This window comes from Cupressus sempervirens, chromosome 4, assembly GCF_028749045.1.
Source record: "Cupressus sempervirens isolate cs-2001-9-10 chromosome 4, ASM2874904v1, whole genome shotgun sequence".
NCBI classification, from domain to species: domain Eukaryota; kingdom Viridiplantae; phylum Streptophyta; class Pinopsida; order Cupressales; family Cupressaceae; genus Cupressus; species Cupressus sempervirens.
This window is the reverse complement of record NC_143121.1, coordinates 859,093,584-859,107,125: the sequence shown is the minus strand read 5'-3', so window position 1 is coordinate 859,107,125 and position 13,542 is coordinate 859,093,584. Positions and strand designations below refer to the sequence as shown.

Below are 13,542 nucleotides of genomic sequence, written 5' to 3'. Positions count from 1 at the left end.
AGACATCAGAGGAGGATATCAATGAGACAAATTTTGGATCGAGGTTGGATGAGTTAGGAAAGGTTGCTATCAGGAAGAAGCATTTGTGCACCATTTCCTCTCTCAATGCTTTTATTGGATTTGCGAAAGAGTATGAGAAGGGTCATGAAAAGATACTACAAGCAGCAAACAGTATGGTGAAATCAGCTAAACTCAAGATAAAACACACACCTTGTCCTCCTATAGAGGAAGTTAACGGAAGGCTAGCTAAGTTCATTGTCGTAACTAAGAAAATGAAAGAAAAGGGAAGAATTTTATTAGATCATTTGATGTAAGCCCAAGTGGCAATTTCTCTTTCTTTTAGAGTAAGACAAGTGTCTATTTCTGATTAGCCACCATTTTGGTACCTTTTCATTGGTTGCCACTTTTAGACTTTTTCATTGGCCCATTGATGAGGTGGCAACTTCTCATTGGCTGATGGGGTGGCAACCCTAATTAGGGTTTTGTGGATCGTTGATCTTGTTTTGATCTCCACTGTTCGTTGTATTTTTGGCCCCTATATAAGGCCATTTGCTCTCATTTAAAAAGTGTTGGAGACATTGTTGCTAAGATAATGCCAAAATTCACTATTTCTTTCTCGTTGTTGTGACTTGCATGGTGATTAAGAGCTTTTGGCGTTATTGCATGTTTTCTACTTCCAAATAGTGAGTTAAATTTCCTTTCAAGTTGTTGAAGTTGGTTGCATTTCAAGTTAAGTGAGAATAAAGTAGATGGATAGTTGTATGGTAGCATTGGTAGATATTTGATAGGGATCAATACTAGACCACTAGCATCCTAGCGGCTGGTTGGGAAGACTTGTGTGGCAAACTAGTTTACTTTCCTTTGAATCATTGCATCTATGGAGGTGGGGCCGCTGGTTAGCCTTCATTAGATTCGATCCCCATCCATTTGCCAACCTTCCATTCATAGGAGTAGGAGTAGAATAGTGAGTAGCTAAGTAGTCGAAGTTTAGAGAAGTAAGTCAAGTATCGGAACACACCCATTCACCCTCCACCACCATCGCTTTCCCATCAACATCATCATTGGCAGACACATCCTCCAGCATCACCACCATCAACATTATCTGCCACCCGCATATTTCACAAACACATCACCATCACCATCATTCCACCAAAGTCCGAGTCATCTTTGAATGAACAGCGTAAGACCGCCTATGTGATTACCAGCATATCACATCAATAAAACTGAGCAAATGAGCAATAACTTTTCAAGAGAGGAATTGTACGTTTGATACTCTGTATCGGATATCCAATTACTAATATGTTATGTAAGTGATACAAAACTCGCATCAATAGGTGGTATATCCACTTTTGTGTCTAGGGTAGAGATTCACTAGGACACCTCATCAAGTCATCCTACCTTATCGCTTCTATGATTGAGACATCTTGAATCTGACTCAAGCAATCTATTGATTTGATCTACATTTTCAATATATGTTTATTTCTAACTCAAGAATATCTCATTACGAATTATGTTTATAAATTATTTCTAACTTGCTTGCAGGATCTCAATTAGTGCAAAAAAGAAAGGAAAAAAAAATCTAAACCCTATTTGCTTTAAATAAGATATTATAATCTAGGCAAAATTTGGGTACTCATAATTGGGGTCATTAAATTTCAAGCCTCAAAACCGACTACATGGTACAAACTACAAATTTCAAGTTAAAAAAGTAGCACAAAGAAGGCAGAGTAAAAGAGGCCAGCAGATATGAAGTACAATCAACTATTTGTTGTAGTTCCTGATGTTTGTCTGATGGATTTTAAACTTTTAAATAATGAAGTGATGCTAGAACATCAGGCCTTCTGATATGAACAAGGTAAATAGAATGTGATTGCATGCAATATAAAATACACAAGAAGCTCAAAAAATAAAATCATTGTCCAATGGATATGTCTGAAATTGGTCCCCATCATTAATTCTTTTAAGACTTAAAGTCAAATTGATACATATGTATTTTAGAGTTTGTGTTTTAAGTATTTTTTGTAACCGTTAAAAGAGACAGCACCATCATCGTGATTCAAATCCCCAAGACATCCCAGAAAGTGACAAAAAGAGGGATACCACCTTTACTTTGCAAAAAAGGGAAGTTGAAGGATATGTTTCTCCTGTCCCTGGTTGAAGGATATGTTTCTCCTGTCCCTGTTGGTATAAGGAAGCACTGAGAGGGGGGGTGAATCAATGCAAACAGGTAAACCACTAATTCAAACCACCGATCTGATTATCTTGAAGTAAACACATCATATAACTACTAAAATGAAAGCGCAGTAAATAACATCAATCTACCAAACATGCAACACACATAACACAGTGATTTTTGTACGTAGATACCCTCCACTAGAGGGGAAAAACCATGGTGGGGATAACACCCACGAGCCCTTTACTGCAGTAAAAATGTTTTCCCTATTAGGAGCTACAAATACCCTTTCTAGGGGTTCACCCTATTAGGATTGATTTGTACATTGTTAGGAGTACTGTGGAGATCTGTTAGGATCTACCTCATTAGAGGATTTAGAAATCCTTCTGAGAATCCACCCTGTTAAAGGATTTGCACAAAGAAACCTGTTAGATTCCACCCAATTAGGGGATTTCCCTCACTGCTACTGTTAGGAAACAACAAGTTGAGCGATCTATAAGTAGCATTGCTTGCCTTTTGGATCCAATCTACTCTCTCCATTCTGATACTGTTCATTGCTCAATCTATGCTTCATACCTTGATTGCAACTTCTGTAATCATGGAGTTCTCCTATCACAATCGCCAAATTCAAAATACTTTCTCTTAGAACAGAGGCATACAAAAAACTAGTCCTAATGTCGCTTAATCTTTGCCATCCATTCAAATTTCAAACTTGTCCTATAGATACAATTCACATATCCCGATGCACCTAACATGTTTTCAATCACCACCTTGATCAACATTAGGGTTTTCTTGTGTTATTCCCTACAATAGTCAAAACGTGTTTGAAATTCTCTAACTTCTTCTTGACTCTTCTTTTCATCCTTGTTTCGATCACAGAAATGCTAGCTCATCACATCCTCAATTGATTGGGTCGCATCATCATACCTTCTATTCTCACCACATCAATCATACCAATCACCAATCAATAATCTGTCATCAGTAGCTCAAGCATATAACATATGTGTCCTCCAACATCTTCTAACACTTAAAAACTTTGCTCGCCTATCATCATTGTGCATTGCGATTGCACACATAGTTTGTATACATGTCATACAAGTTTCACCTATAACCGCTCCACTTGATTCAAACTGCATAGTAACTGCCACCAAAATATCTAACTTATTGTTGCTCCTCCTGCATCCGATCACTTCCCTTGTCTTACCAATTAATCCATCTTTGTGTTGTGACTATGCTGCCATCAATGACAACCAAATACTTCACTACTTTTGACTGCACCCCACAACCAATCGATCTCCACCAATTCTCATGCCAATGCCAACAGTCCCTACATCCCTAAAATATTGATCAAGAGACATCATCATATTCCCAAGGCATCCCAAAGAGAGACAAAAAAAAGGATGCCCCCTTAAATTTGTAAAAAGGAAAGTTGGAGGATATGTCTCTCTTGTCCCTACATCCCAAACCTCCCAGAGAGATTGCAACATTGAATATTCTGTGAAAATGTATAGGCTTGGTTATTAATATTGGGTCTCGTGTATAAAAATGATAAATGTGCAGACTATTTACATAGACTTCAAAGCACTTAAATGAGTTGCATAAAACTAAATTCAACAATGAGAGAAAGAGAAAGATGGGCATTGTATACAAAGAGTAAGAAGAAGAGAGAAATTCAAGAAATATGCCATATTCACCTTTGCATAGTCAAAATTTGCATTGACACATAGCGCAAGATTACTAGGAAGAGTCCACGGTGTAGTAGTCCATGCCAAAAGAGCCCCGCCATCCATGTCATCTTTTAGTGGGAAAGAAACTATAACTGCTGGATCTGACACATCCTACCAAAAAATATGCATACATTCTTTCACAGAATAAGAAACATGCGGTACCAAAGAATGTATTACAAACTCTTATCTGATATTAGCAGAAACCAAAAGACTGCAAAAGAAATTAAACAAATTAAAAGATGCTAGCAAACCTTGTAATTCAGTCCAGCTTCAAAATTTGATAGAGGGGTATTGCAGCCTGTGCTGTATGGCATAACCTGTTAAGAGAAATACTGTCAGCTGCTTTAAAAAAGTAAAAGCAAAATATTAACTGGATCACATAAAACAAATCATCAGATAGAAGATGTTTATTTGCAAAGATAGATTAAAACCAATATATGGATAGTGTGCATTTATGACATGACTCCCATCCCATGTAAGTACTTCATCTAACCAGGCTGAGGTGAGTTTTAGACTGTGTATGCTAGATTTAAAGGAGCCATACATGTAAGAAACCAACTGTCTAGCACATACCAAGGTGCTTTTGGGATTGTGTATTATTAATCTGCTAAAAAAATTAAAAAGAGAAATCTGCGTAAGACATTTGGGATTATGCATGTTTAGTCTGCTAAAAACTTTTAAAAGAAACCTGTGTAAGACACCAACCTCACACACAACTTTGATCACAATTAGGTCAATTATTCTGAAGACTTTGTGAACTATTTGAAATCTAAATTATAATAGTAGTTGACACTAACGTGACAACACTAAAACAGATAGGGATTGTCCTTGCTATTACCCTAAATCTAAATCATCTGAGAACTAGAAAAAATAATGTTTACCCTTGATGTACCTCAGTCATCCAACGTCTGTGTAAACAATAATTCACTAGCAAACAAGATAACCTAAAGACTAGATTGCATTTATTTTAGACAAAGAAAGAGTCCACAAGCAAAGATTCAATTAAAAAATAATAATCAACTGATTTTGGACAATTTACAAAATAGTCTAATGTTGAGATAATTGCTTAATAGCAAGCCACAGCCCACCATTAGGTGTAACAGACCAAGGACTAATCTAAAGCCATGATGATCACCTAGATTTAATCCCTAGGGCATCCTTGCCATTTCATGCTGCTGTGGTAATGATGAAGATAATCTGGACAAAGCAGGTTACAAGCTCCATAATATACGGATAATATGGTCCAAGAAATAGATGTCCTCGGACTGAGGCTTATAATCCATATGGCATTGTAACTTAACAGCGAATTCTGCTGTAAATTACTTGCAATGAATGTGTGAGGATTTACATAATTACCAATCTAGAAGATACAACCAACAGCCAGGCCCAGTATCAAAAAACTTGAACAATGCTTACAAGGCAAACAACATAGAGAGAAGTAAGTCGGCATTACAAAACAACCACCCCAGTTGCTTTAGGCTATAAGACCTAATGTATGCTCCAGATTTTTCAGCTCTCCAGATTTTATTTGTATTAGGTGAATCAACTACTAACATCACTGAAACTTACCGAAATCAGCAATCTACCTATATAATAGACCAAAAAGATATACCATATTCGGAATGTACCTAAGTACATTGCTGTTTGGAATTAAGATTTCAATAATTTACGCTTCTGGATGTATAAACTGTAGGAGTGCTTCATTTTTAAAACGAAAGTCTGTATGTGTGTGTGTAAGAGGGGGAGAGAGAGAGAGAGAGAGAGAGAGAGAGAGAGAGAGAGAGAGAGAGAGAACCTTGAACCCTTGGTAAATCAAATCTTTCTCCCAGAGCTGCTCAAAAACCCACCAAACGCTCTCCATAAACTGAGGATCAAGAGTCTTATAATCATTCTCGAAATCAATCCATCGCCCAACTCTAGTAACAACTTTCTCCCATTCCTTACTATACCTCATAACAATACTCCGGCATTCTTCATTGTAATTATCGATGCCCATCGCCAAAACATCATCTCTGCTCTTAATTCCCAATTTTGTATCAATCTCGAACTCCACGGGCAAACCGTGGCAATCCCAACCAAACCTCCTGGTTACATGATGCCCAGTAGCTGTTTGATAGCGAGTAACTATGTCCTTGATAGTGCCAGCAAGAATATGACCGTAATGCGGAAGACCGGTGGCAAATGGAGGACCATCATAGAATACATATTCGGGTTTTCCTACCGTCTTCTTCAGCTGTGTATGAAAGGCATCCATTGCCTCCCACATCTCCAATATTTTCTCTTCCTGCTTTGCAAAGTTAAAATCTTTGCCCTCGCAGACATCCTCCATGCCTCTTTGTAGAATTTCAACCTTTAAGGGTTTCGGGTTTTTCAAATTTCAATCTGAAAACCAGAGCACATTAAACATAAGCACTGAGAGGATAACATGAAACGGTACAGAACTTGTAGTCTGGGTTTAAGGTTTCAGAACTTCGCAATAACAAACACAAAACCAGAAAACATTAAACCGAGCATTGATCAATAACATTCGGCATGAAGCACTTAAACTTTACATAAGACTACTAAAACATACATGACACAACTTGCGGCGTTTGAAAGCGATTCTAACACGATTTAAGCAGAGGCTATTAACTGAAGAGTAAAAGATACTGATTGCGAAAACGTTATATAAATTAAATTCTGAGAGCATTGAAAAAGCATACCTTGGGGATCAAGCAACCGTTGGGAAGAAAGGAAAAATAGCTGTTGCCGTTGCGGTAAGGCCTAAAGAAGCAAGACAGAAGTATTTCTCTGAACTTATGCTCGTGGAAAAAGCTTGGCGTAATTTTTTATTCAATATATTAAATATATTGGTTTTTGTGATATTGCTATTACGATTTAACTTTGTAGTTTTAGTCAAATTCATTGACCCGTGTTTCCTGATTCACACATGAATCTATCTCTCAGGAGAATAAATGGAACAGTTAGCACTTATTGGATCTAGGTGATGCTCACAGAGGTGAAGCACCAAGACTTCTCAGGAGGTCACCCGTCCCAGTACTACCCCAGCTCGAGTACATTTAACTATGGAGTTTCCTTCATGGTTAAACCAACTTTGCTTGCAATCCCATTTGCAAAGCCTTCACCAAGTGTTGTGTCATATGAACCATTCATTAGAAAGCCCCTTAAGCTCATCAAGTGATAAGTAGGAGATATTTCCATAGCGATTCAAATTGTGATATTGATATCACGATTTAACTATGTAGTTTTTTAGTCAAACTCATTGACCCATGTTTCATGAGTAGTGATTCACACATGAATCCATCTCTCATGAGAATAAATGAAACACTTAGCACTCATTTAATCTAGGTGATGCTCACTGAGGTGAAGCACTAGGACTTCCTAGGAGGTCACCCATCCCAGTACTACTCCAGCTCGAGCACACTTAACTACGGAGTTTCCTCCATGGTTAAACCCACTCTACTTGCAACCCCGTTTGCAAAACCTTCACCAAGTGTTGTGCCTTGTGGGTTCATGTATGAATCATTACTCATGAAACATGCAACTAATTAGTTCTATATTTCGTACAATAATTTTTTAATTGACAACTATGTAAATTATCTTCATCAATTTTCCCTATTACTTGATTCAAATAACAATAGAAATACCATAACACCCCAAAATTAATGGAAAACTCCATTGTACCCATATAGAACTCAAAAAACCCAGGATCAAAATAACCTTTTTTAACTTAGTGAGAAATAAAATTATACAGTTCAATAGCTACATAATAAAAACCAATACGATAAGTAGGAGATATTTCCACAGCAAGTGAAATGGTGATATTGCTATCAGGATGTAATTGTGTAGTTTTTTAGAAGCATCGGGACTGCCCTAGAGGCCAGCCATCCCAATAGTACTCCAACTCGAGCGCACTTAACTACAGAGTTTCCTCCATGATTAAACCCACTCTGCTTGCAACCCCATTTACAAAACCTTCACCAAGTGTTGTGCCTTATGAACAATTCATTAGAAAGACCCTTGAGCTCATCAATTGATAAGTAGGAGATATTTCCACAAGTCAAAATGTGATATTGCTATCAAGATTTAACTATGTAGTTTTATAGTCAAATTCATTGACCCGTATTTCATGAGTATTGATTCACACATGAATCCATCTCTCATGAGAATTAATGAAACATTATAATCTAAATTTTAACATTTATTGGAGTTGTTTAGATACAAAAAGCAATACTTTGGTGTAGTAAGAGTAGTGGGAACGTAATTATATATGGCCGGTTGATGATCTTTTTCTTTTTTTTGGGACCTCCTACAATTAAGAGCATTGAAAAATGGGAACTTAATTATATCTTGTTGGTTGATGATCTTCTATTCTTTTTGGAGATTCCCTACAATTAAGAGCACTGAAATGACATCTGGGTGTAACCTTAAAATCTCTCTTTCTTGGTGGTCCTTATGGCTAGAAAGAGTAGTCACGCAATTTTGGAGGGACCTTAGTCAGTATATACAAACTATAATACTAAAAAATGCATAATATACATTGACTTGATGTTTTAATTGGTAAATGAACTTTTAAACTTTTAGGTGTTATTATAGAAAAACAAATATTGGAAATATTTTTTATTAAGCTAAATATAGGGATTTGGAAATAGTTTTTAGTATTTTGGAAATAGATGGATTTAAAGAATTAAGTCTTAAAAAAAAGGATCAAAGCCTTAAAAATAATAAATCAAATGTAGAGAAAAGTTAACAAAGATCATTCAAAAGTCAAATAAAGTATAGCAAAGGAGATGTATGATGCAATAGCATCTTGGGTCTTTGAGCAATCTTACATCAACCAAAAATATTTACAATTTTATGTACTAGTATGTTGTTCGCAAAGTAGTTTTTGTTGCTTTTGTTTTCATGTTATGTGCAATTGTCATCATATTGAGGACCTTTCCTTGATCCTTGTCATAAGCACATGAACTCTTATGTTATATTTTTCTTGAGTTTTGTGACATTCATTAAGGTCATGTTTTCTTGTCATTTCTACCTTGTGTAGCGTGTTGTTCTGATTGGTGCAATTTATGTTGATTATGTGGCATCTTGCGTAATTAGGAGATGACTCCTAACACACGTGGAACTACCTTCAAGTGTGTGTCACTTCATATGACCATTTGCACAGGTTTTTGTTTACTCTTCCAATTATGGACCTAAACTATAAATAAATGCTTGACTATCGGACTTGTGGCTTAGCTGGCTATAAAAGAAGCTTTGTTGATGTAGGAAAGTAGTATTCTTATATAATAGAAGATAGAAGATGTGAACTAGGGCTCTGAGATTGAAGAATTCTTATTTTGTATAAGGTTGCATCCCGGAAGGCCTCACGGTCGAGCATGTTGTGGTTTCTCTAAATGTGAAGTTAAATAATTACAGCTACAAATATGTTGCATTTGACCTTATGTTGTATGTGGTTTTATTTAATCAATGTGATACTTTTGTATGTAACTATGAGCAGTGAGTGTAATGTTTAAAATGAGTTTATTCCACATGTTTTTATAGTTTTCCCTGTTACTTCCTACGTCAGGTGGTATCAGAGTGAGTTCTTTATTAAGGCTTGTGTCATGGAGAACCTTGTGAGTTTGGTTGTGGGGTGGCAGATCTGACATCTGACCTGTAACTTACAAAAGATTACGACCTTGCTGGAGCTATTGTCAAGATGGTTTGTGGTAGAGGAAATGTTGATAATGTTATTATGGACATGTTGAGGCAAATTGTGGTGAGACTTGAAGTTGTGGAGACAACACAAAGAATATTTGTTCATCTTGAAGATGTTAGTGATGATAAAGAGGCAATTCTAAATGTTAATCCTGAATCTAAGGTTTAACAAGATGAGGAAAGGCTTCTAAGAGTTTTGTCAAGGGCGAATGTTAGATGTGTTGTTGAAGTTGCTTGTTATGATGGAAAATTTGAGACTAATGTTATGTTAGATGGGGTTGCTGAGATCTATAAATACTTTGAGTATGAAGGTACTCCTAATAATAAGAAAGTTAAGATAACAATCACAAAATTGAAGGGACATTCTTCACGTTGGCAAGATCACTTGTAGACTAAGAGACAAAAAAGGGGAAAATAAAAGGTCAAAAAATGGGAAAAGATGATTGGAAAGATGAAGAAGAAGTTTCTCCCTACTAATTATCAAGTTAATTTGTTGATAAAGATTCAAAATCCAAGACAAAAGGACATGAGTGTGAAGGAATATATTGAGAAATTCTACAAATTGGATATCAGATATGGGCACGTAGATGATGAAGTTGAGAACTTGGCGAGATACCTAAATAATTTAAGGACATTAATTCAGGATGAGATCACCTATGTTAAAATGGACAGTGTGGAAGAAGCACATCATTACACTTTGAAGGCTAAAGAAAGATTGGTGAAGAAACATGATCAAACACAAAGAGGAAGAGGTGGAAGATTTCAGAGAAGTAGAGGTAGAACATATGGAGAAGGTAGCAGATCTGACAATGCAATACAAGATAAGGGAAAATCATAATGGAAGCAAGAACTTCTTGGCAGAAGAGGTAACCACACTAGAGGTAGCTATATTGGTTACACTAGGAATACTAGTTGTGGAAAAAGAGAAGAAAGATCTTGGTTTAAAGGTACTTGTTATAAATGCAGAGAAGGACATAGGGCTTTTGAATGTACCAACTCTAGGAAGAAGATTGGAGGTAATAGCAGAAGCACTTTGGCTTGTGAAGAAATTGTTGAAATGCCTAATGAACTTGAAAATGGTGAGAACCTAATGTTAAGAAGAAAATTTTGGAATGAGGAAATTGGTGGAGAACCTATTTTAAGAAGTTTTTTCAAAACGAGATGTAAATAGCTAACAAATATTGTAAGGTAATCATCAATAGTGGAAGTTTTGACAATTTGGCATCAAAGGAGCTGGTTAACAAATTATTGTTGCAGAGACTAAGGCATCCTAAGGCTTATCAGGTTGCTTGGATCCAAAAGGAGCATAAATTTCTTGTAAGTGAATAATGCATTATTAAATTCAAAATTGGGAATTATGATGATGAAGTCTTGTGTGATATTATGCCTATGGATTGTTGTCATATTCTTTTGGGTAAATCTTGGTAGTATGATAGACAAGCTTTGCATGATGGTAGATTGAATCACTATACTATTTGGGTAGATGGAAAGAAACAAATATTGTTACCCTTGGTAGAGAAACCTGAGGAGAATCACTATACCACAGTCAAAGTATGTTTGGTTGAAGGTAATCAATTTGTTATAGATACGAAGGAACAAAATGTATGTTTTTCTTTGACTCCTAGAAAGACTGGGAAACAAGATGAGTTAGGGCATGCACTTGAGATTGAGTCTTTCTTAGCAAAATTCCAAGACATAATTTTTGATAATTTACTTGATGTTTTACCACCTATGAGAAGTATAAGTCATTATATGGATTTGATGTTTGAAACTAGTTTGCCTAATAAAGCACAACATAGATTAACACTTGGTGAAAAGGCTGAATTGAATAGGTAAGTGCAATAATTGCTTGAGAAGGATCTGATTGGAGAAAGTTTGAGTCCTTCTGAAGTATGTGTTGTGACAAAGTGCAAGGCAGGAGTATCCCCAAAGGAGATGTCCAAGGCCCCAGCAAATAACCATGCAGCAGAAACACAATAACAAGAAGTAATAATGCAAGATCTGATACCAAATCACAATAATTTATTCATAGATATATAACTAGTTACATGCAATGTGTCAAGTTGTAAGGCCTTCTCGATTATGGCCAAATATAAAGTAAGTAATAGGTCTGCAAGATCCCTTAAGATCCAATCCAAACACTAGCTAGTCCAAATCCACACTTTGGTAGAAACCCTCAAGGAAGATCTCAACTTGTGCTCGCAATCCCACGAAGCAATCTCCTTGTTTTCCAAGCCACAACTACTAGCTCTACTCCAACTTCATCCAAGATCCAAGCGTAAATTGCCTCACATTCGGCGCTCTGTCCACAATCTAAGGAAAAATTCACTCTTCAGCTACCTCCTCTTCTCCGCGATGGATTAATAATGACTAAAGACTTCCCCACAACCCCTACTTATACCAATCTAAGCCACAAGTCGGCCTAGGACACAAATTAAAAACGAATACATAAATTAAATGCCACAAGTCACCCTGCAACAACAATTAAATGCCCAAAATCAATGTTTGAGTAAAATTACGATATCTCCCAGCTCCAATGGAATTAGAACTCGTGCTTCGAACCGTAGTTATTACTCTAGGCCCTCTTCAATCCTTGAAATTTGCATCCTCTAACTCATTGTTGAAAGTTATTTACATGGCCTCCAACGGACACTAGACAACATATCTCCAGAAGCAAGGTAACCAGGCCATGTTGAGTTCCCAGACCATGTCAAGCAACTATAGACCATGTCAAGCTCCATAGACCATGTCGAGCTCCATAGACCATGCCGAGCTCCAAGACCATGCCGAGCTCCAAGACCATGTCGAGCTCCATAGTCCATGCCGAGCTCCATAGACCATGTCGAGCTCCCAGAGCATGTCGAGCACCAGTCCAAGAACTCTCCAAAACAACTATCGAGCCTCCTCCCATGAACTCCAAAGTAGTCACCAAGAAAACCCAAGATGCTCCTGCATCATGTTGTGTTAGCACCTAAGAAGAATGTGGAATGGAGAATGTGGACTAATTCTAGAACTATAAACAATATAAGAGAAAAATAAAGATTTTATTTGCCTCGGATGGATAACATAATGGATAGTTTGAGTACAGTGAAGTATTTTACCAAGATTGATTTGAAAAAGTGGCTATCATCATATCAGAATTAGAGAAGGGAGCGAATGGAAAATCGCTTTTAAGACTAATGAGGGTTTGTATGAATGGTTGGTTATGCCTTTTGGTTTAACAACACATAATACTTTTGTGAGATTGATGAATGAGGCTATAAAGAGATTCTTGGGTAGATTTGTGGTTATATATCTAGATGACATTTTGATATTTTGTAAGACTAAGGAAGAGCATCTTGAACATGTACACAAGCATTACAAAGATTGAAAGAGGACAAATTGTTGATTATTGTGAAGAAATGTTCATTTATGAAGGGAGAGATTGTGTATCTAGGTTTTGTTATTTCACCTGATGGTTTGACGATGGACCCTAAAAAGGTAAAAGTTATTCTTGATTGGCCTACACCTGAAAATGTTAGAGAGGTAAGATCATTTCATGAACTGGCAAGTTTTAATAGAAAGTTCATCAAAAATATCAGTTATATTTGTAATGCTATGACTTAGACTATTAGAGGGGATAAAAGGGATTTCAAATGGACATATGGAGCACAAAAGAGTTTTGAAACATTGAAACAAAAGATTGCAAAATTCCCTACAATTGCTTTGCCTAATTTTTGTAAAGTTTTTCAAGTTGAATGAGATGCTAGCGGAATTACTATTGGAGCTATTTTCAGTCAAGAAAGAAGACCTGTAGCTTTCTTTAGTGAGAAATTGAATGATGATAAGAGAGAATATTCAGTTTATGATCAAGAATTATATGCTATTGTTTAAGCTCTGAAGAAATGGAGACACTATTTAATGCCTAAAGACTTTGTGTTGTATATTGGCCATAAAGATTTA

At 36.5% G+C, this 13,542-nt stretch overlaps 1 protein-coding gene across 2 annotated transcripts in view; it reads right to left on the bottom strand.

Annotated features, from left to right (window-relative positions):
- LOC149564130 (tRNA synthetase class I (I, L, M and V) family protein) overlaps positions 1–6,728 on the bottom strand; it is a 211,561-nt gene extending 204,833 nt beyond the window's left edge. Inside the window, exons 1-4 of one of the 2 annotated variants that reach the window (XM_089827208.1) lie at positions 6,603–6,728; positions 5,696–6,282; positions 4,152–4,217; positions 3,868–4,011 (exon numbers count right to left, since the gene is read on the bottom strand). In XM_089827208.1, coding sequence (XP_089683334.1) covers positions 3,868–4,011; positions 4,152–4,217; positions 5,696–6,229 — 744 coding nt within the window. In that variant the 5' untranslated portion in view covers positions 6,230–6,282; positions 6,603–6,728. Of the gene's footprint in view, positions 1–3,867; positions 4,012–4,151; positions 4,218–5,695; positions 6,283–6,472; positions 6,493–6,602 lie in introns of those variants that run through there. The other variant, XM_089827209.1, reaches the window with a different exon arrangement.
- Between the last annotated feature and the right edge of the window lie 6,814 nt (positions 6,729–13,542).